At 52.7% G+C, this 22,870-nt stretch overlaps 3 protein-coding genes across 4 annotated transcripts in view; 2 read left to right on the forward strand and 1 right to left on the reverse strand.

Moving 5' to 3' along the window:
• The window catches only part of EFL1 (elongation factor like GTPase 1), a 103,398-nt gene extending 88,089 nt beyond the window's left edge, over nt 1-15,309 (forward strand). The window contains exon 21 of the transcript XR_013227433.1: nt 15,205-15,309. The gene's annotated coding sequence lies outside the window, so the exon portion shown is untranslated. The remainder of the gene's footprint in view (nt 1-15,204) is intronic.
• Nucleotides 8,154-9,423, reverse strand: LOC143827891 (uncharacterized). 2 transcript variants are annotated; one of them, XM_077317886.1, is made up of 3 exons: nt 8,991-9,423; nt 8,549-8,698; nt 8,201-8,370 (listed from the first exon to the last, which is right to left on the reverse strand). In XM_077317886.1, the coding sequence occupies exons 1-3, from the start codon at nt 9,421-9,423 to the stop codon at nt 8,201-8,203; spliced, it is 753 nt and encodes a 250-aa protein (XP_077174001.1). The 2 variants fall into 2 exon arrangements, with proteins under 2 accessions (XP_077174000.1, XP_077174001.1); XM_077317885.1 differs by having other exon boundaries at nt 8,154-8,698.
• Nucleotides 9,902-12,800, forward strand: MEX3B (mex-3 RNA binding family member B). Its single transcript, XM_077317882.1, has 2 exons — nt 9,902-10,160; nt 11,155-12,800. The coding sequence occupies exons 1-2, from the start codon at nt 9,902-9,904 to the stop codon at nt 12,693-12,695; spliced, it is 1,800 nt and encodes a 599-aa protein (XP_077173997.1). The 3' UTR covers nt 12,696-12,800.
• Nucleotides 15,310-22,870: the final 7,561 nt, after the last annotated feature.

Below are 22,870 nucleotides of genomic sequence, written 5' to 3' on the forward strand. Positions count from 1 at the left end.
CCTCAGTCGTTCTTCAAGTACAGGGTCACTGGCCAGCAGCCAAGAAGTATGCAGGTGCCACAAGATTCTCTTGTTTTCCCCAAATTCAAAGCTAAGCGCTTTAATGGCCCATTGACTTCCATCGACACTCTATAGTGAGGTTAACGTCTTCCATTGGAGTCTTCCATTGGAGTCGCTGAGGTTTTAAAAATGCTGCGTTTTGGCTGGATTGTGCTTGCCCAGTGGAATAAAAGACTGTGGGCTTCATTTCTTAAGAGCTAACTAACTCCCTTAAATCACCCAACTGTAATTGAGGCAGGGCAGGAATGTGGTTGTTTTCTTTAGAAGGCCTTTTCCGGAAATTGCCTTAAAACAAGCTTGGGACTTGATTAGGAGAATCTACCAGAAAGTAACACACACCCCCACTGTCCCTTCTGGCACTTGGAGAAACTCCATATGGAAATAAAATCTTTTAAAGACTGCTTTTAAGGCAAAGCTAACTCTGGCCGGTTCCACCCTCCTACCCCCACCCCCTTTGTGCATGAAGATCACCATAACTATGGCAGGGAGAGACAGAGGGACAAAGCGTTTGTTATGGAGATCCAAACCTAAGGCAGCCCCAGCCAGGCTGCTGTTGGAGGGTAGCTCCTAAGACATTTCCCGCAAATGTGATTCCAAAATTCAGAGGACATCGTCTATCGAGCTAGCATCTCAGGGAAATGTATTCTTAGAGCGTCTCGCTTTCCTTTATCTCCTGAGGAGTAAATGCTGGACACTTGGGGGAAATCTGCAGCACAGAAATCAGATTGCTAACTGGGATTTGAAGAAATGAGTAGAATCATAGAATCATAGAGTTGGAAGGGGCCACACAGGCCATCTAGTCCAACCCCCTGCTCAACGCAGGATCAGCCCTAAGCATCCTAAAGCATCCAAGAAAAGTGTGTATCCAACCTTTGCTTGAAGACTGCCAGTGAGGGGGAGCTCACCACCTCCTTAGGCAGCCTATTCCGCTGCTGAACGTCTCTGACTGTGAAAAATTTTTTCCTGATATCTAGCCTAGATCGTTATACTTGTAGTTTAAACCCATTACTGCGTGTCCTCTCCTCTGCAGCCAACAGAAACAGCATCCTGCCCTCCTCCAAGTGACAACCTTTCAAATACTTAAAGAGGGCTACCATGTCCCCTCTCAACTTCCTTTTCTCCAGGCTGAACATTCCCAAGTCCCTCAACCTATCTTCATAGGGCTTGGTCCCTTGGCCCCAGATCATCCTCGTCACTCTCCTCTGTACCCTTTCAATTTTATCTACGTCCTTCTTGATGTGAGGCCTCCAGAACTCCAGAACATGAGTAGTGACTCATGAAAGCACATGGGACTCATGCTTGCAATGATGCATCTTTTGTCTCTGACAGCAACCGATGCTTGAACAGTTAGCATGGCAGGACCCAGAGAAAAAGAACTGGCACTTGGTGGGTGGACGCTGATGAACAAACTGCAATATATTTTATCAGTGTGACAATTTTGTGGTTGATGTAGAGTAAACCTTTGAGATACACCGTAATCTTTATCCATTCTGAGCTGTCTGGTGAAGAGTACAGTGTAGCTTTAAAATCCTGCAGATTGCAATTTACATCCACAACCTGTGTAGTATCAGTGTTGCAGAAGGACCCTGGCTTGCTTGCTTGCTTGCTTGCTTGCTTGCTTGCTTCATTCATTCATTCATTCATTCATTCATTCATTCATTCATTCATTCATTCATTCATTCATTCATTCATTCAATCCACTTTCTAACCTGCCACTCCCAGCAATGTCGGCTCATGGCGGCTTACAACATTTTAAAATTCAACATACAATTTAAAACAAACCTGTAAACTAACATAAGCACTATTTTAAAAGACATTAATAAACCACAACTGTCAAGGGCATCAAAACCAACCGGCAACCAAATGGGTGTTCTTCTCCAGTCGTGGAAGGAAATAGATTTGAGCTTTCCAGATTGCAGGGTTTCGAGGAGGGGCCCAAGACGACCCAAGCCACTACCTTGGCCTCAACCAAACACTTGGTGGAAGGGGAGGCAGTAGCTGTGTGGCCCATTGTCCCTCCCCCCCTCCTTCAATTTTGCTCCAGGAAATTACTGAGCCCTTAGCAGCATAGGGACCAAGAGTGGGATGGGTGAAAGTCACCACACCCCAAAAGCTGTGTAGTTGGGTCCCTTTACCCTGCTTTTGGAATGCGAAATAGCTGGCAGAGGTTTCTAAGACCAGCTCGCTCAGTGGTTTAGGCCTTGTGCTTTGCACAGGATTGTTTGTGCACAGGGAAATGTGAGCTCCTGCCAAGAAGAAGAAAGCATTGAGAGCTACTACAAAGTTGCACTCTTCTAAGTCCGTTGATGTCAAGAGGCACCAAAGGGTGCACCTCTGCTTACAGCTGTCTAGTCATTCTCCCAGAGCAAACAACACAGAGGCTGGGGGGCAGCTTTGGGGGCTATCAGCCGTCCTGTCAAGCTCCCCATGTCACCGCCTTCTGAAGGCCACCTTCCCTTTCGTCCCTGTGCTGCCAATCCACTTCCTAGGACAACGGTTGCCCCAATATTTCCTCAGGAAATCGGGGGGCGAGAGCAAGAATAGGACTCTTCCACCCCCTACCCTGGGGGACTGTCCTTCTAAATATCAAGGGCTTTTCCCTCCATGCTGTGCAATCAGAAAATGGACCCTCTGTTTAAGTGGACTAATCAACAGTTTCTGAGATCCACCAGCCAGAGGGAGCGGAAACCACAGACCGGTTCATTGCTTATGTGGTATTCTGTAAAGCAGGGGTAGTCAAACTGCGGCCCTCCAGATGTCCATGGACTACAATTCCCAGGAGCCCCTGCCAGCGAATGCCATGTGACATTTTTTCCACAGAGACTTTCAAATGATGGGTTTCGGGCACTCTGCCCAGGGGCAACGGCAGCACCCTTTTTTCTGTACATTCTACTTTATTTGTTTACTTCATTTGTAAGCCCGTCTTCCTCGCCAATGGAGACCCAAAGCACTTTAGATCAGGGGTAGTCAACCTGTGGTCCTCCAGATGTTCATGGACAACAATTCCCATGAGCCCCTGCCAGCGAACTCATTTTGGAAGGGAGTGGGTGGGTCAACAGGCTCATATATGGTCATGCCACCTGATAAATGTTTAACAAATTTTTAAAATATTTAAATTTAATTAACCCCCTCATTTGTGAAACCCTTCAAGGGCCGTGAAAAAAAGCCCAAGCCTTCTTGAAACCCTGCTTGAGAAAGCCTGGTTTAGCCCTTTAACTACTAGGCCACACCCTGTTTTGAACCCAGCGGAAACCCCAAATGGCTCACTTAGCCACAAAATAACCCACAAAATAACCCTGTGAGGTAGACCCACAATCAGCTTCCAGGCCTAGAGCCTGGGTCTTTTGCATCATAATCTAACTCTAACCCCTACTCCTTCCCAAATTAAAGTGTTGTTTAGTTTAGAAAGGTAAAGGTATCCCCTGTGCAAGCACAGAGTCATGTCTGACCCTTGGGGTGACGCCCTCCAGCGTTTTCATGGCAGACTCAATACGGGGTGGTTTGCCAGTGCCTTCCCCAGTCATTACCGTTTACCCCCCAGCAAGCTGGGTGCTCATTTTACCGACCTCGGAAGGATGGAAGGCTGAGTCAACCTTGAGCCGGCTGCTGGGATCGAACTCCCAGCCTCATGGGCAGAGCTTTCAGACTGCATGTCTGCTGCCTTACCACTCTGCGCCACAAGAGGCTCTGTTGTTTAGATATAAATAAAAATATCAAGCATTAAAGTTTAACGCCGAACTGGAAACATTCCGCTGCAAGGCTATGAACTTAGGGGGAAGAGGAGGAGTCTGGAAGGGAAGGCTGGGTCACAGCTTGGCCGGCCTGCGATTGGTCAACGTGGTGGAACTACAGCTTGATTGGTGGGAATTCCTAAGAACCCTAAGGCTGGAAGGTGGTTAAGGTCAGTTGGGCAAAGCAAGATTGTTGGAAGAAGACAGAAGAAGGGAAGACTTGGTTAACGCAGCGACCAGGTTAAGGCTATGGGGTGGACCCAAAGACGAATAGGAGACAGAAAGGCTGCCACTTGCACAGCATATAAAGCAGGGGTAGTCAAACTGCGGCCCTCCAGATGTGCATGGACTACAATTCCCAGGAGCCCCTGCCAGCGAATGCTGGCAGGGGCTCCTGGGAATTGTAGTCCATGCACATCTGGAGGGCCGCAGTTTGACTACCCCTGATATAAAGGGACGAGGGTTAGGGTTGCATTTCCCCCTATTTTTCTCAGCCTGGATTATGCTATTATCAAAACCACAATGCAAATCTGAATAAATCCAGCTCTCAGATCAATCCCTAAGGGAGGGTTTGACTGTATTAAGGACCACACTCTCTCTCAAAGTGTGTGTGAAGGCATCTGAGTGGAAGGAAACTTCACAAGGTGGAAGTACCCTACTTGGAAGTAAGTCCTAATTTATTCGGTTGGGTTTTATCCCAGGAATGTGCTCTTACAGCTTTAGCCTCTGTCTGGGCCAGGCTTTAACCAAGTTTTTGCGAAACCTTGAGGTCTCTTGATGGCATTGGGTTTTCTGAATGAGTGGGAGTTAATCAATTTGTAATATATTTCTTAAATTTGTTAAACATTTAAATGATATTACCATATGTGGTCTGAGCCGCTTGTGGCGCAGAGTGGTAAGGCAGCAGAAATGCTGTCTGAAGCTGTCTACCCGTGAGGCTGGGAGTTCGATCCCAGCAGCCGGCTCAAGGTCGACTCAGCCTTCCATCTTTCCGAGGTCGGTAAAATGAGTACCCAGCTTGCTGGGGGGTAAACAGTAATGACTGGGGAAGGCACTGGCAAACCACCCCGTATTGACTCTGCCATGAAAACGCTGGAGGGCATCACCCCAAGGGTCAGACATGACCCAGTACTTGCACCTTTACCTTTACCCTATGTGGTCAGGTAGTCCTTCCTTCCCGCCCAAATGGCCACTGATTGGGCATGTCCACAGCTCTGCTTCCCAACCGTATTCTGCATGATTCTGGGTTTCTTGAAGAATGTTGCAGGGGTTTCTCAAAGGTAGTAATAAGTAGTGACACCCAGGCTCTCACAGGTACGTGGGACACATACCTGCTCCAGAACTCTTTAATCCCGCCGCATCCCCCCCTCTCACACATACACATGCAAACCCCTTCCCATCCCACTTCCCCTTCCCCTTCTTTCCCTCACCTACTCCATGGTCCCTCCCCCCCCGCCCCAAAACACACACACAGGCACACAGAGAGTCCTCCCCCCCCCTTACCTCTTCTCCCTGGAGGACAGCACCTGAACCTGCACTGGCATCATGGCCTCCGCCCTGGCCCCCAGAGGCCTCCCCCCTCTCCTCACCTTCATGGCAGTGCCACCTCGTGATTTCCCCAGGCCTTTGGCTGGGTGGTGCTGGCCCACCCGGCCACAGCGCTGCCCCATGATTGCCCAGGCCTCCTCGGGCACCATGGTGGTGGCCTGGTCTCCTCCTGCAATGCCCCACACTGCCCTAGCTGGCCATCTGCAGCCTTTTCTGAAACACCCCCTGGGGCATGGCTACAGACATGGTTTCCCCCCCAGATGTGTCCCATATCAAAAAGTAAAGAAAGGCTGGGTGTTTGATGATTGGGGGGGGCACTAAACGTATAGGGAACTATGCTAGGTATGCACAAAGTACATGATACCTATTTTCACCCTATGACTTTCTCTGAATAGTACTTTTCAAAAGTGACCTTTCTTCCACTGTGCTGCTTTTGTGGAAGGGGATAACATGTACGCTGTATTTCGAGTCTTTGAACGGCTCCGTGTCCCCTTGGTAATCTTTACAACAACCCTGTGAGGCTGGCCAGTGTAGAAGTATTGCCCTCTTGCAAATTTGTGGGGGTAGGAACTGAGTGTGGATTGCAACTCCGGGGAAGCCTGAATTGGGCTCCTCCCTTGCTCACAAAACTTGGCGACACCAACTCAAGCATCATCTCTGTCTCTCAAAAGTCCAACTAAGCACATAGGGCAGAACACAGGCCTTTGTTATTTCATTTATTGCACATTTTTCTCACGGAAACTCAAGATGAATTTAAAAAGAACAGTTCAGTCCAGGGACCTCCAGTAAGCAATACAAAACCTTAAAAAAAAACAAGCAGATAGTTTTGCAATGTGCCAGTATTTATGGGTCCCCCCCTTGCATCATTACTGCAAAGTAGTCCCCTAAACCTCATGGGCGCCATAGTAAAATACATGCCACCTCTGCAGACTCCGAACTGCTTGCTTCACATATTTTGTCGCCGTGATCTTATAAGCATCTCTGTAAAAATAGGCCGCTATTATTATCCTTGAGCTTCAGAGGTGTTCCTGGGTCAAGTGCCCCCAAGTCCCTTCTTAATTTTGGCCACCTATGAATTAACGTCCTCCAAAATGCCATAGATTCCTAGAGCTGGAAGGGGCCAGACAGGCCACCGTCCCACCCCCTGCTCATGGCAGGATCACCCTAAAGCAGGGGTAGTCAACCTGTGGTCCTCCAGATGTCCATGGACTACAATTCCCATGAGCCCCTGCCAGCGTTCGTTGGCGGGGGCTCATGGGAATTGTAGTCCATGGACATCTGGAGGACCCACAGGTTGACTACCCCTGTCCTAAAGCATCCAGGATAAGTAGCTGTCCAGCTGAAGGGAGAGCTCACCGCCTCTATCCTACTGCTGAATTACCTACCTTCTATTGTTAACAGCCGTGCTCAGGGCTTGCAATAGCCTCAACCAAGAGGGTTTGAGTAGGGGGCTCTAGAGCTTGCAGCATAATGTGAGAGGCTGGCATGTGCTAGCTGGGCCCCCCTTGCTTGTGGAACAGCCTGTCCAGGTGTGTTTGGGGAGCAGATCCCAGTCCACTGACACTTTAACCCTTTAATTGCCATGAGGCTTTGGACTGCTGGCGCGAGATCTTGTCAAAGTATATTTCAGAGCCTGTTTTCAGAGTAATATTGCTTCATTCGTGTGTCAGTAGCTTTGGGTGCCGCTTCCTCTGAACGGTGCATGATTTCTCTAAAAGCAGCTGACTACACCAAACAGTGAACTGAGGCCCACTGAGAACAATTTGTGAGCAGAGAATCAAGCCATTACAGGCGCCTATGAGACCCCCAAAGCACCCAGCCACAAAGAAAGCTGCAAGAACTACGGCTTTGCCTAGGACAGGGGTAGTCAAACCCTCCAGTTGTCCATGGACTACAATTCCCATGAGCCACTTCCAGCATTTGCCATAGACTCCTAGAGCTGGCATTTGCTGGCAGGGGCTCATGGGAATTGTAGTCCATGGACATCTAGAAGGCCGCAGTTTGACTACCCCGACACAGCAGAGGCTCTTGTGGCGCAGAATGGTAAGGCAGCAGACATGCAGTCTGAAAGCTCTGCCCATGAGGCTGGGAGTTCGATCCCAGCAGCTGGCTCAAGGATGACTCAGCCTTCCATCCTTCCGAGGTCGGTAAAATGAGTACCCAGCTTGCTGGGGGGTAAAGGGTAATGACTGGGGAAGGCACTGGCAAACCACCCCGTATTGAGTCTGCCAAGAAAATGCTAGAGGGCAGCAGACATGACCCGGTGCTTGCACAAGGGATACCTTTACCTTTAAAAAGCAGAATGACCAGCCCTGCAAGGGATCCACCTGCTTGCTTCTCTGTACCACTCACTTCTTTGTCCTTGCTTCCCCCCACCCCCTCATCAGTCCCTGCTGGAGGTGGGTGGGTAATTCTACCTCTTCTGCATCAGGTACAAATAGCTCAATCAACCCCAAGGCAGAAATGCAGGAAAATTACCGAGAGCGAGCGGGCAGTACGGTGCACCCCTGCATGAGTCCCTAGATTTGCCTCATCCCGGTCAGACGGTAATTTCATGGCGCCCGCCTTTCGACAGCCCGAGCAATCCAGTCACCTCGGAGATGAAACAGAGCCAGCTGTTTTCAGCAGAAGCGGCCTGCCGCACCCCTGCGCGACTCCCGGCTTCAGAAGAAGCCCCTCCTATAGCTGCTGGCCCACTGGGCGAACCGTCACGGATCTATAAACCTTGCGCTGAGAGGCGTGCCTCCTCGGCCCCTCCGTTCGGAAACCACTCCACTCCGTCTCTCTTCCTGCTTCCAGGCTCGCACGCTCGGCTCAGGAGTTGCCAGGATGCTTCCTAGAACCCGCCTCCCTCTCCCGGGTCAGAGGAGGGCCTCCTCTTCCCAGCCAGCCCGGCACGTGGCTCCCAAAGGCGGAGGCGGCCTCTGCGCGGAGAGAAGACGGTGCCGCCACCGCGATTTCTTCTTCTGCTGCTGCTGCCGCTCCTCCTCTTGCAAGAGGCCTGCCGCCAGCACCGCCTCCCAGCGCCTGACTGGGGGAAGCATGCATCTCGTCAGCCTTTATGTGGAAGAGGTGGGTGCCACGCGCATGCCCGGAAAAGCCCCGGCGGGAGGCGGGGCCCGGGCCCCGGCTCTGCCAATCAGGACGAGGGAGCCCTGCGAATCCCCTCCCCCGCCGGGTGAAATTGGTGGGTTCCAGGCGCCGCAGACCTGGGACTCTTTTTCTTCGCCCGCAACAAAGAAACCTCGCCTGGGAAGGGTGCGGGGGCTCCTCCGGGGGCAGCAGGTCTTCTCCGCCGCCGAGCGAGGCGCCTCCAAAGCTGCACTGCACTGCCTCCGGGCCGGGCTTTCCTGCGGCTCCTTCTCAATGAAATAAGCAGCATCATTATCAAGAGCAAAGCATTGCAGCACCGTTTGCAAAAAAAAAAAAAAAACCCACGCAAGCCACGCCCCCCTTGACCTGGAAACCTCGCGCGGCCCGGCGGACGGGCAAGGGGATCGAGCCCAGAAGGGCGGCTCCCGCGCTCCGCACGCCCCTTGCCCCGCTGCTGCGGCTCCCGGGAGGGCGCAAAGCACCCCTTGCCACCGCCCCCCCACCCTCCCGATGGCTTCCCCGCCTCCGCCGCCTCGGGCTGGGGCCGGGCCGGCCCACCTGCCTCCGGAGGGCCGCGTCTTGGGCCGCAGGGGTCGCAGCTCGGCGGGTCCCTTTTCGGCGCGCGCTTTATTGTTCTGCGCTCGACAACAAAGGGAAGAGGGGCCTGGGCGTGTCCGGGGGCGTGTCCCGGCGGCGCGGGGGGCGGGCCCTCGCTCGGCCCGGCCGGCCAATGGGCGGGCGCAGCGGCGTCGGGGGCTCCTCGGCGGTCGGCGCGGGGCCGCTCGGGCTGCGGCGCTCCGATTTCTCTCCCCCCTCCCTCCCCTCCCCCTCCCTCCCTCCCCAGCGCTGTCTGGCTGCAGCAGAGGCTCAGACAGGCGAGAGGCGGAGGAGGGAGGCAGGAGGAGGCAGGAGGGAGGCAGGGAGGGGGGGAGCGCGGAGCGAGCGGAGGCTGGGAGGGGCGCCTTAAAGCAGCGCCGCCGTCGCCGGGCATTGTGGCCAGCAAAAAGGAGGCGAGGGGGGGAACGAGGCAGCGCAGCGCCCCGCTCTCGCCCGCCGCACACCCCCGCACCCCCCCCTCCAAAAAAACAAACCCGGGAGAAAAAAAAACTCGAGGGGGAGCCGTGGAGGTGGGGGTCCCGCGGAGCCTCGCGTCAACCGGATCGCAGCGCGCAGCAAGGATTGCTTCGGGTTTTTTTTTTTTTTTTTCATTCCGGACCGCACAAGGAAACTACAACAGAAAGGCATCGATTTTTCCCTCTTTTCGCCTCGGCCTTTGTTCCGTCCCCAGCATCCCGGGATCGCTTCGCCGGGTCCCCGCCGGCGCTCGCCTCCGCTGCCTGCCCATCTGCCTCGGTCCCTTCCTTTGTGTCTGCTGCGCCCCCTCCCTCCCCGACGACGCCTGATCCGAGCGCAGGAGGGCGAGGAGGGCGCGGGCGAGGAGGGGGCCAGCCTGCCCAGGCGGCGGGACGATGCCTAGCTCGCTGTTCGCCGACATGGAGAGGAATGGGAGCGGCGGAGGAGGAGGCGGAGGAGGAGGCGGCGGCGGCGAGACCCTGGACGACCAAAGAGCGCTGCAGATCGCCCTCGATCAGCTCTCGCTGCTGGGCTTGGACAACGACGAGACGGGCTCGCTCTACGACAGCGAGCCGCGCAAGAAGAGCGTGAACATGACCGAGTGCGTCCCCGTGCCCAGCTCCGAGCATGTCGCCGAGATCGTGGGCAGGCAAGGTGGGCGACGCGCGGGTGGGTGGCTGGGTGGGGGTGTGTGTTTAGTGGCGGCCTTTGTTGTGCTCGGGATGCCCAGCCCGCCTCGCCCCCTCGGCCCAGCTGGCCAACCTGCCTGCCGCCGCTGCCGAGACAAAGGAAGTGAGGCAGGACGGGGAGGGAGGGAGGGAGAGGGGGGGTGGGGGTGCTCGCCTCTGCATCCGTGCTCGGCCAGATGTGGCCGCGCTTCGCCTTGGCGCACCGACCTTTGCGCCGCCTTCGACGGGGCCGAGAGAGAGGGCGAGAAAAGGCAGCCCCGGTCGCGGGAGACCCGCAGCCCGTTGAGCGCCACTTTGATGGTTGTTCTCGGGCAGTGAGCGGCGAAGGGGTGTTTCCCAGGATGGGGGGGGGGAGCACAATGGGGCCGGGGACCCGGCCTCCGCAGTCAGCATCTGGCCACCTCTGCCCGAGAGCCGCGGCTCGCAGGCGCCTTTGTTTGGCGGGGAAGGACCCTCCCCCTCCCCGTGGGCATCTTTCCCGTGCCCCCCCCCCAATGCGTGGACCTCGAGCGCGCAGCGATCCCCCTCCCTTGTGCGGTATATTTGGGTCGCCCCCCCCCATCCCCGCCTCCCAAGGATGCATATCCCCGAAGGGTGGCAGGCAAGGCGGGGAGGGTGGGAGTGGGTGGGGGTCTCTGCCCAGCAGACACAATGTGAGGTTTTTTTGGAGGAGAGAGGGCTGCGTCTTGCCCAGTGGGCATATTGGACGGGAGCGCCGAGATGGGCGTGTGTGGGGCCAAAGGCAGGCTGCTTGTGTTTGTCCCCCACCCCCCCTGGAAGGGCAGTGGGGCGATGCGACGGTCCCAGTGGCTGAGTAGGGTGGGGGTGTTGATGGGAGGGGGGGCGTGCGTCCATTTCTGTCGCTGCCCCCCGAAATCCGGAGGCGTAACCGTCTCTCCCCCTCCCGCCCCTCCTCTTCCCCCCCCCCGTCCCCATCCCCGCCCCGCCTCTGCCTCCAGGTTGTAAAATCAAAGCGCTGCGGGCCAAGACCAACACCTACATCAAGACCCCGGTGCGCGGGGAGGAGCCGCTGTTCGTCGTCACGGGCCGGAAGGAAGATGTGGCCATGGCCCGGCGGGAGATCATCTCGGCGGCCGAGCACTTCTCGCTCATCCGCGCGTCGCGCAACAAGAGCGCCGTGCTCAACGGCGCCGTGCCCAGCCCGCCCAACCTGCCCGGCCAGACGACCATCCAGGTGCGCGTCCCTTACCGGGTGGTGGGCCTGGTGGTGGGGCCCAAGGGCGCCACCATCAAGCGCATCCAGCAGCAGACGCACACCTACATCGTGACGCCCAGCCGCGACAAGGAGCCCGTCTTCGAGGTGACCGGCATGCCCGAGAACGTGGACCGCGCCCGCGAGGAGATCGAGGCGCACATCGCCATGCGCACCGGCGGCGGCGTCGTCGAGATGACCGACGACAACGACTTCCACGCCAACGGCACCGACGTGGGCTTCGAGCTGGGCGCCGCCGGCAGCCTCTGGAGCAAGCCCACCCCGCCGCCGCCGCCCCCTCCTCCTCCGCCGCCGCCTCCTCCGCCTCCCCCTCCGCCCGCCTCGACGGCCAGCCTCACGCCCACGCCCGGCCGCAAGCCCTTCTGCAGCTACCGCCACGACAGCTCCAGCTCGCTGGGCAGCGCCTCCACCGACTCCTACTTCGGCGGCCCCGGCCGCCTGGGCGACTACAGCCCGCCCAGCCCGGCCCTCGCCTTCCCGCCGCACGGCGGCGCGGCCAACGGCTACGGCGGCTACGGCGAGGGCCTCTCGTCGCCCGAGTGTTGCGCTGCCGAGCTGCCGCCCTTCGACTCCCCGCCGGGATTCGATCTCGCCCCGGCGCCGCCGCCGCCCCCACCGGGCGCGCCTCTCCTCTGGCCGCAGTTCGAGCGCGGGCCCAACTCGCCCGGCGCCCCCGCGCCCTTCCCGGCCGCTGCCTCGCCCGCGCCCAACGCCAACCTAGCCCTGCTCGTCAGCGGTGGAGCAGGAGCAGGAGGAGGCGGCCCGAGGCGCGGCCCGCCCACGACGCGCCTGTCCCCGCCTTTGCACGGAGTGGCGGGCGTGGCGCTGTCGGCCGAGCCGCATCCGCTGGCGCGCCGGGTGCGCAGCGACCCCGGCGGGCGCCTGATCGCCGCGGCCGTGGCCGCCGCCGCTGCAGCCGCGGCCGCCGCCGCCTCTTCCTCCTCCTCCCCGTCGTCGTCGTCCTACCCGCTCTACGCCAACGGGCTGGGCTGCCAGCTGCCCGGCCTGCCGTCCGACTCGTCGGCGTCCAGCTCGTCGTCGTCCAGCTCCTCGTCCAGCTCGTCGTGCTCGTCGTCGGGCGGCGTGCGGCGCAAGGGCAGCCGCGATTGCTCGGTGTGCTTCGAGAGCGAGGTGATCGCCGCCCTCGTGCCCTGCGGCCACAACCTCTTCTGCATGGAGTGCGCCAACCGCATCTGCGAGCGGAGCGAGCCCCAGTGCCCCGTCTGCCACAGCGCCGTCACGCAGGCCATCCGCATCTTCTCCTGAGGACGCCGCCTGGCCGGCCCCGCCGCGCCGCGCCCCAGGCGGCGCCCAAAGCTGCAGTATCCGCACAGCCCCGCAAACAAACCGATGACAAAACGGGGAGGGGGAGGGGGACGGGTGGGGGGAGGGGAGGGGAGAGTGTATGGGGGGGAGGGGTCGCCCTGACTCCACAGGAGGGTTCCCAGTTAATTTAAAAAGCATATATATATATAAATAAAAAAATATATAAATATATATATATATATATATATTATTTTTGCATTGAGTGTACTGTAGCCTAGAGTGGGTTTCAGGGGGAATATTTGTAACATCAAATGCATGCTATAAAGATTAAAGGAACGTCATTCTAGTAATATTACTAGTTTTTACGCTTTTAAGGCCAAGCTTCCAAAACAATCTTTCTCTCTTTCTCTCTCTTTCTCTCTCTCTTTCTCTCTCCTCTAAAGTAAAGTAGGACATGCATATGGATTATGATGATGCCGTGTGAACAGTTAGTATAACGTGCTGGTAGTTGGTAGGTTGCTTCTTGAGAGGTCTATGGATGGAAATAAACTTTTCTTGAATGTTCTTGAAAGGGCAAGGTGGTTTTTTGGGGTTATTTTTTTGTTTTTGTTTTTGTTTTTTCCTGTGCAAAAAAAAATTAATAATAATAATAAAACTATGATACTGCAGCTTTATCAAAGAAAAAAAAACGAAGGAAAAAAAAGAGGAAACTGTAACATATCAGCGTTTAAAAAAGGTTTTAAAGATGAAATTGCATTAATACAGATTGAGGTCTTTTATTCTTTTTTGACTTGAAAAATTATATTTCATATTGCAAAGATGTTTACAAGTATTTTAATTTAAGTTCAGTGAACTTTTTTGTAGCTGGGTTAAATCTTTTTTATTTTTTAGTATGGCCTTATGGGCAAAGAACACTGTATTATTTTAATATCACACCAATTGTGAAATGGAATTGCAAAACCATAAAATGTGTAATACTTTGAACAGTATTCTGTTGGGATGGAGATTTTTATAGGTTCAAGAAAAAAAAAAATCTTTTAAATCTGCTTCACCCAGCATATTTTCTATTCAGTGATATAAAGCATATTTTATTCTATATTATTACAAAAAAAAAATTGAAATGTTTTAAGCATACGGTCAAACAGAATTGTTGATGCTTTCTAACATTTGTATAAATAGAATTCGGTGGAAATTACAAAAAAAAAATAATTCTGTTGCACCACTATAGTTTTAGTATTTCTATTTTAATACATTTGTTTACCACGTTTATGTATATGTAGGTGATGTTACTTGATCTTAAATGTACTTTACTGAGCAAAGTTTAAAAACAAAGTATATTTTATTTTATGATAAAGGGCCTTTAACCTTATGGTCAAATACTAATATTATATTTGCTGAGACAAGATTTGAAATTGTACCAAGAGTTTTATTTTTCTGACATTTAAAGTTCTACATAATAAAGGTAAAACTTAAGTAATGGTGCTACTTCATGTTTTTTTAAGTATTTCTATATAAATAAAATAAAATATTACAGACAGCTACCTGGTGTGGTGATTAGATTTCGTTGCTCGCTTGATTTCTCTTTCTTTGCCTTCGGCAAGCTGGTATTGTTTTCACCTTAACCTGATGTTGCCGTTCTTGAAAGAGCCGATTCACACATTCCCTAGTGACAAACCCAGGTTTGCCACTCAGTGGGTTAGGGCCAGGAATCGACAACCAATTCTGGCCCCTGTCAGGCTCTTTACAAGACATGTCTGCAAATACACGTGTTCTATTCCTGCCAACCCTGTGGGAGTGCACTGGGAATGTAATGCAGGGGTAGTCAACCTGTGGTCCTCCAGATGTCCATGGACTACAATTCCCATGAGCCCCTGCCAGCGTTTGCTGGCAGGGGCTCATGGGAATTGTAGTCCATGGACATCTGGAGGACCACAGGTTGACTACCTCTGGTCTAATGTACATCTGACAACTTGTACTGTGTCTTCTCCAAAAACTCTTCCAGGGCAGTTCTTCCATAGGTCATGTGACCTCCTGGGCGAAAGGTCACCCCAGCACTTGTTCATAACAGCCATGAACATCTGGAGCAGGGGTGGGCAAACTGTAGCCCTCCAGATGTCCATGGACTACAATTCCCATGAGCCCCTGACAGCGAATGCTGTCAGGGGCTCATGGGCATTGTAGGCCATGGACATCTGGAGGGCCACAGTTTGCCCACCCCTGATCTGGAGCATCTTCGTGTGTCGGTTTTTGCTGGCTGCCCTGGACTTCCAGAACCAGTGAAGGGTTGAGTATCAGAAGTCAGGAACGGACCGGGTTCCGTTTGGCTGCCATTCATTGCTAAGAATATATCTTGGAACTCCCCCCCCCCCCCAAGAAATGGTTGGATGGATGACATCTTCAAATCCAAAATCTTTTGCTATTGAACTACCGAGGAACTCTTGTGACTGTATAAAGATGTAACTGTATCTTAATTCAATTTCATGTATACTTTTTCGCCCCCCGCAACTAGGATATTGCTGGTTTACTGGCGCACATCCCCTTGTGAGATTCTGGGCTGCTTCCGGTTTGCTTGGCTGTCTGCATGGGGGGCCATCGCTACACTGGAAACCTGTCAACCCATGCCTCATCAAAGAGGTCAGTGTTTTTGTCTGGCATACCGGGGGAGGGGCGGTTCCTTCTCCCTAAAAGTTCCTTCTCCCTAAAACACATGATCATGGCCTGTAGGGCAGGGGTAGTCAACCTGTGGTCCTCCAGATGTCCGTGGACTACAATTCTCACGAGCCCCTGCCAGCAAACGCTGGCAGGGGCTTATGGGAATTGTAGTCCATGGACATCTGGAAGACCACAGGTTGACTACCCCTGCTGTAGGGCACAGACCTTCAGATCAATACGGAGGTGTGTGCGGTCCAGACAGGTGTGCACAATTTGAGCAGGGTATTTTTTTTTAACCATCCAGCCTTTAATTTCTGGATCAGAGTTGGATCATTCAGAGTGTGATCCTTCCCTGAGTGACCCTCTCTGGAAATGAATGGGCTTATCCTAGAGTAATGTTGCATTTTCTCCTTGATTCCCAGTGGACTTCTCACAGGAGTTGCTCTGCATAGGCTTGCATGGTCAGATTTCTTCTATATCTTAAACCCATCTGACCTTAACCAGGGTTACATAATTCTAAGCTTACTACTGGCTTCAGTGCACTTCTGTTCTTAAGACAGCACTGGAGGCCTGATCCATACAAAGAGCAGATGAGATTGTGACTCCCCCCCCCCTTGTATTCTACTCTTTTTAGACAGCACCGGGTGCCTGCTGTTAGTCTCCATAAGATATGTCTCTGGCTGTATGGTAGATCACCTGCTCGGCATGCAGAAGGTCCCAGGTTCAATCCCTGGCATCTCCAGTTAAAACAGGCTCAATCACAGGTATTGGGATATAAGTCTGCAGGAGACATTCATGAGCTGTTGTGAGAATGAGAGGTCTTTAGAAGCCTGACTTAGCACAAGGCAGCTTCAAGGGTTCCATGTTAAGAGGGAAGGCGCAAAACGTGGCGGGAACGCACCTGCTTTTGCACGCAGAAAGTCCCAGGTTCAATCCCCGGCCTCCCCACTTAAAAGGATGTGAAAGACCTTAGCCCTGCCAGTCAAAGTACACAGTACTGAGCTAGACAAACAGATGGTCTGACTCAGTATGAAGCAGCTTCATGTGTTCCTGTGGGTGGGGACGGAGGTGACCAGAGAAGGTCACGGGTGCTGCCCAGTGGCGAAAGCAATGGCGTCTCCGCGTAGAAACTGGGAGGCATCAGCCATGGCTTTCATTCCCCTGCTCAAAACCAGTTGGCTGGTTCTCCCAGCTGTCTGATTTTTATCGAGACCGATATGATCCTTTAAACACATTGGGCCTGGTCGCGTGCTTAATGAGACCGGGTCAGCGTGGATTTGTTGACGCCTGGCATTTTTCATGGCAGAGCTCGATTGAAAGAATGCGATTTTTTACGAACAACTGTACAATTCTGAGGCAGGGAAGAGACATTCTGAACGGAGACCATTAGAGCAGTTTTGCATAATGGCCTCTGTTTTGCATAAATCTGCGTTTCATGCGCATTTATTTTTTGTTCCCCAGGAGGAAGAGTTACGCTGAGGACAGTGGAGGCCTCCCCTAACATCTCCGGCTTCTCAGGTTTCTGCCAACGCTAAGATTTTCCCGCACATTTCCCGGCATGCCCTTGTAGCTACAATACTAAGAACCTGCAACTTCTTTGTGGGGCTTGGGTCCTTTAAGCCAGGGTAGTCAACCTGTGGTCCTCCAGATGTCCATGGACTACAATTCCCATGAGCCCCTGCCAGCAAACGCTGGCAGGAGCTCACGGGAATTGTAGTCCATGAACATCTGGAGGACCACAGGTTGACTACCCCTGCTTTAAGCACACTGTATGCACCTAAAGAGCCTCTTGTGGCGCAGAGTGGTAAGGCAGCCGCCTGAAAGCTTTGCCCATGAGGCTGGGAGTTCAATCCCAGCAGCCGGCTCAAGGTTGACTCAGCCTTCCATCCTTTCAAGGTCGGTAAAATGAGTACCCAGCTTGCTGGGGGGTAAACGGTAATGACTGGGGAAGGCACTGGCAAACCACCCCGTATTGAGTCTGCCAAGAAAACGCTAGAGGGCGTCACCCCAAGGGTCAGACATGACCCGGTGCTTGCACAGGGGATACCTTTACCTTTACCTTTATGCACCTAAGGTGGATTCCAGCCGGGGGGGGGAAATAAACACGTAGGTGCGTCATGCCAACACAGTTGCAGCAAAGAATCCATTCAGAAGGCAGCCTGGGCTTCAGTAGTACGAAGGCCCTGGGCCTGAGAAGTACTTGACAGGCCATCTAGTCCAGCCCCCTGCTCAAAGCAGGATCAGCCTCAAGCATCTAGGACAGGTATCTGTCCAGCCACTGCTTAAAAGACCACCACTGGGAGGGAAGCTCGCCACCTCCTTAGGCAGCCCATTCCACTGCTGAACTACTCTGACTGTGAATTTCCTTCCCCCCCCCCGATGTCTAGCTGGCGTACAATTAGTTTAAAGCCATTCCTGCGGGGTCCTCTCCTCTGCTGACAACTGGAACCTTTCCCTGCCCTCCTCCAAGCGACAACCTTTCAGATCCTTGAAGACAGCCATCAAGGTGGGAAAGGTTTCCTTGGGACTAGTCTGCAGCAAGAAGGATAGGAACAGGAGAGCTGATAAATCGGCTCTCGACTGGCCTGCTAATGTGGGCTCAGCTGTTCATTTTGTTTGGTCTTGGACTTCTTTTGCAAACTCTTCCATCCAGTCTGGACATGGTGGTCCCGTGCAGAGGAGGACAAAGTGGGATACTTCCTGCTGGGGTGCAGAGTGTGTGTTTGTGCAGGGCTGCTTTTATTTCTTTGGGCTCTGCCTCCTTAAGGCTGGGCCCGCGCAATGCAGCTATCTTCCTTCCCGCTCTGACACTTTGGCACTGCATTTCTAACGTCCTCGTGCCATAAAACGGGTAGTCAAACTGCGGCCCTCCAGATGCCCACTATGCAGGACACTCACATCCCTATCGCTCCTTCACGGTCACCTGCCACCCCCTTGAGCCTTCACAGAATCAGCCTCTCCGTCAGATGGCTCTCCAGCCTCTGTTTAAAAATTTCCAAAGACGGAGAACCCACCACCTCCCGAGGAAGCCTGTTCCACTGAGAAACCGCTCTGACTGTCAGGAACTTCTTCCGGAGGTTTAGATGGAATTTCTGTTGAATTAATTTCATCCCATTCATTCTGGTCTGTCCCTCTGGGGCAAGAGAGAACAATTCTGCTCCATCCTCGATATGGCACCCTTTTAAATACTTGAAGATGGGCAGAATATCTCTTATGTACAATTTTGAAATCAATTCTTTCTTTAGAGTTGGGCCTGCTACACGCTCCATATTAGACCTTGACCAGAACTGGATCAAGGGACCAAATTAAACAGGTTTGTTTACCAGGTGCATGTCATGACTCTGCTAGTTGGCCTTCCCTGATAAAGCCTTTTCCTGAATTCACAATAGGTAAAGGTAGGTCTGTGCCAAACCAGGCCATGTTTCCAGCTCTTAGCATCCTGAAGCTAATTTTTAGATTTTGCTGTCAAGTGCGCAGGTCTCACCTTTGAGCAACACTAGAAAAAAATAATTTGTATTCTGCGATTTAGAGCCCCAGACTTCTCAAAAACGCAGCTGGGACTTTCCAGCACTGTGCCGATTGGTTGCCTAAAATTGTCGCAGAGAGCCTGGAATACTGAAAGCCAAGGATGAATGTGTGATGGAGGATTTTCTTTGTGGCACTGGTGACATGGTGCCTGACCGAGCAAACAAAAGCGAGGTCATTGCCCTGAGGAGCTTATGACCTAAATTTCCGTGATGAGAGAGAGATGGCAAGGTAAACACTTTAAACGGTGAATGCGGACAGAAAAGGAAACCAAGGGTGTCGTTTCAAGCAGGGAGGGGTCCGTCTGCCATTACACTTGGCTGGATGTGGAAGGGGAAGGCACAGTTCTCCCAGGATGGCCGTGGCCCGTTGATTCTTGGCAGCATATTGGACTAAAGGGGTTATTGGAAACCGTAGAGGAGGCATTGGGGTTGTTTTTAAAACTTGCTTCACCCCATAGCCACAGGGAAGAAACTGGTGGCTTGTGCATTTCTGTACATTGCCTGTTTTTCCAACTTGCCTCCCTGCATGCCAGGTTTTCTCAACCAGGTTTTCACGAAACCCTGGGGTTTCACAACGGCCCTGGAAGTGCTTCGGCGATTTGTCGATGTTTTAAAAATAATATTGGATGATATGACCATGTCAACCACCCTCCCCCTCCCAAAATGGCCAAGGATGGCCCTGGAGGGGGTGGGAAGGGAAGGGGGTCCAGTCATACAAATCCTTGCTGGATGAGACTCAATGCATGTGGTAGTGACTGAGTTCAGAGAGGTAAGTACTGTCATTTTAACTGTTGGATGGGGGGACACAAGGTGGCTTTTCTCTTCTGGTGACGTGTGACTTCTGGGGTAGTGTTAGGAAGTTGTGTCCTGCTGATTTCAGTTCTGGGGTTTCTCGAAGCCGGAAAAATGTTTCAGGGGTTTCTCACTGGTTAAAGGGCTGAGAAAGGCCGATGTTCACCCTTAAACATGGTGTTTTTGCCCTGGTAATAGGCTTACCAGCTGCCCGTTAATGGTGGGCAAACTCTTGGTAATTGTTCATGATGCCCATCAATGCCCATCTGGTTGGTGGGCAGACCCAGGGCCGCAAAACAAGGAGGGGAAATCTTCATTGTCACTCAATGGTGTCACTTCTGGCATAACCTGAAAACAGTGGCATCACACTTTCATATTTGCCCTGAAAACTTGATAGAGTGCACCCAGTGTGCTTTCGGGTCATGCTGGATGTGATATCATCATGCAGCAACAAAGAGCATCACCCCTCCAGTAAGTACTTGCCTCCCTCCATCTCCCACTGGTGGCCTGATGACTCTCACACCATGCCTGGCAGGCCGAGGTGAATTGGTATTAGAATCATAGAGTTGGAAGGGGCCATCCAGTCCGACCCCCTGCTCTGTGCATTGTTAGGTATTAAGTACAGGAGACAGACTGATGCTAATGGTTAACAAGAACCAAATATTACAAAGTTTATTTAAGATTATGAACATAATCTTGGTCTGTTTAGCCTAGAGAGGAGACGACTGAGAGGGGATCTGATAACCATCTTCAAGTATTTAAAAGGCTGCCATATGGAGGATGGAGCAGAATTGTTCTCTCTTGCCCCAGAGGGTCAGACTAGAATGAAGGGGATGAAATGAATTCAAGAGAGATTCCATCTAAACATCCGGAAGAAGTTCCTGACCATTAGAGCAGTTTCTCAGTGGAACAGGCTTCCTTGGTAGGTGGTGGGTTCTCCATCTTTGAAAGTTTTTAAACATAGGCTGGAGAGCCATCTGATGGAGAGGCTGATTCTGTGAAGGCAACGGGGTGGCAGGTTACAGTGGATGAGCGATTGGGATGTGAGTGTCCAGCATAGTGCAGGGGGTTGGACTAAATGACCCATGAGATCCCTTCCAACTCTATTATTCTAGGATTCTATGATTTAACTTATTGTGTAGATACACTTTGTTTTCTTCAGGGTTGCTGGCAGAGAGATGGCAGTCCCTAGTCTAGCGTGTGTCCCCCCACCCACCCTAGCCTGTCCTTTTCTCCTCCAACTCAACCCAGAATTCATAGGAGGGTTGCTTCTGAAGCCTTCCATCCAGTGGGGCTCTTCCTTTAGCTTGCTCTGAGTCTTGAAGATGCTGGCAAATATTTCCCACCAGGATCAACACTACTCCATGATGACGTTGGGGTAAGGTCACCCAGGCAGTGGCTGTGCTTCTACCAGCCTTCTTCTTCCTCTAAGGCAGGGGTAGTCAACCGGTGGTCCTCCAGATGTTCATGGACTACAATTCCCATGAGCTCCTGCCAGCATTTGCTGGCAGGGACTCATGGGAATTGTAGTCCATGGACATCTGGAAGACCACAGGTTGACTACCCCTGCTCTAAGGTTCCCCACCTGACCAGAAGCCATAAAGTTATTCAGAGAGCTCTTTCTATGCCAGGGGTGGCCAAACGATGTCTCTCCAGATGTTCATGGACGACCATTCCCATGAGCTCCTGCAAGCATGGCCAATTGGCTCATGGAAATGGTAGTCCATGAACATCTGGGGAACCGCAGTTTGACCACCCCTGTCTATGCCATCGTCCTCTTTAGCTCTTTGTTGCCTTTATCCCAGCAGCTGCTGAATCTTCCCACATGCTTCTTCTTCTCTCCTGTGAGAACCTTCAACCAGTTCAAATTCAATAAGCCTCAGGCCCTGATTGCCCCACTCCCAAGAAGAAAGGTCCATGGAAAAAGCTTTTCCAGCCACCAATGGACCCACCCAAAGAGGACTAATCAGAAGTGATATATCTTGAATCCTATATAAACAAGAGACAGCCTGGCTGAAAACCTCAGAAAGGAAGTCTCAGCTTTGGAAACTTTAACCATCTTGGTGGCTTTTGTGCAGTTCCGCGTGGGACTGCACGTTCACAGGTCTGCCACAGAGGGGAGCTAGTGAGCTTTCAAAAGAAGTTTCTAGATCCTGAGTGCTCCCCCCATGCCCCGGGTCTCGGGTGGAGGGGGGGGGGGAGACCGACTTTCCCGCCCAAAGTAACATGATGTGGGAGGGACAAGCACTCATGCCTCAGTTCTACCTTTGCTGCTGTTGTGAGGGGACCGTTTTGAGTGAACCAAGTACTGACCTCAGTGACATGAGACATGGCTCTCTTTAAGAAGTGCGAGGAGTGGGGGGCTTAAATGGCCGAAACGATAAGCATGGGGCTTATTTATTTGTTTGTTTGTTTGTTTATTTATTTATTTATTTATTTATTTATTTATTTATTATTCTTTTATTCCATCCCCTGTCGGCAGAGAGTCAGGGCAGGTTGCTGCATAAAATTAAAATCCCTCACAAGGCTTAAATGCAATATAAAATCTAATAATTGAGATTGAAATTTCCAGTCTAAGTTAAAGTTTAATATTGCCCATAAAATTCTTACCATGGGATGGAGGGGGGGGGATGAAAGCCTCCCTAAGAAGTATAGCCAGGCAGATGCGGGCGGAGAGGCCTATAAGATCCGGTGTTGGTTATTAGACCTGGCGGAACAACAGTGGGCTTGGTGGAACTACAGTGGGCTTGGCGGAACAACAGTGGGCCTGGAGGAACTACAGTGGGCCTGGCGGAACAACAGTGGGCTTGGCGGAACTACAGTGGGCTTGGCGGAACAACAGGGCCTGGAGGAACAACAGTGGGCCTGGCGGAAGTACAGTGGGCTTGGCGGAACAACAGTGGGCCTGGAGGAACAACAGTGGGCCTGGCGGAACTACAGTGGGCTTGGCGGAACTACAGTGGGCCTGGAGGAACTACAGTGGGCCTGGCGGAACAACAGTGGGCTTGGCGGAACTACAGTGGGCTTGGCGGAACAACAGTGGGCCTGGAGGAACAACAGTGGGCCTGGCGGAAGTACAGTGGGCTTGGCGGAACAACAGTGGGCCTGGAGGAACAACAGTGGGCTTGGCGGAACTACAGTGGGCTTGGCGGAACAACAGTGGGCCTGGAGGAACAACAGTGGGCCTGGAGGAACAACAGTGGG

The sequence above is a fragment of the Paroedura picta genome, chromosome 18 (assembly GCF_049243985.1).
Source record: "Paroedura picta isolate Pp20150507F chromosome 18, Ppicta_v3.0, whole genome shotgun sequence".
In the NCBI taxonomy this organism is placed as follows: domain Eukaryota; kingdom Metazoa; phylum Chordata; class Lepidosauria; order Squamata; family Gekkonidae; genus Paroedura; species Paroedura picta.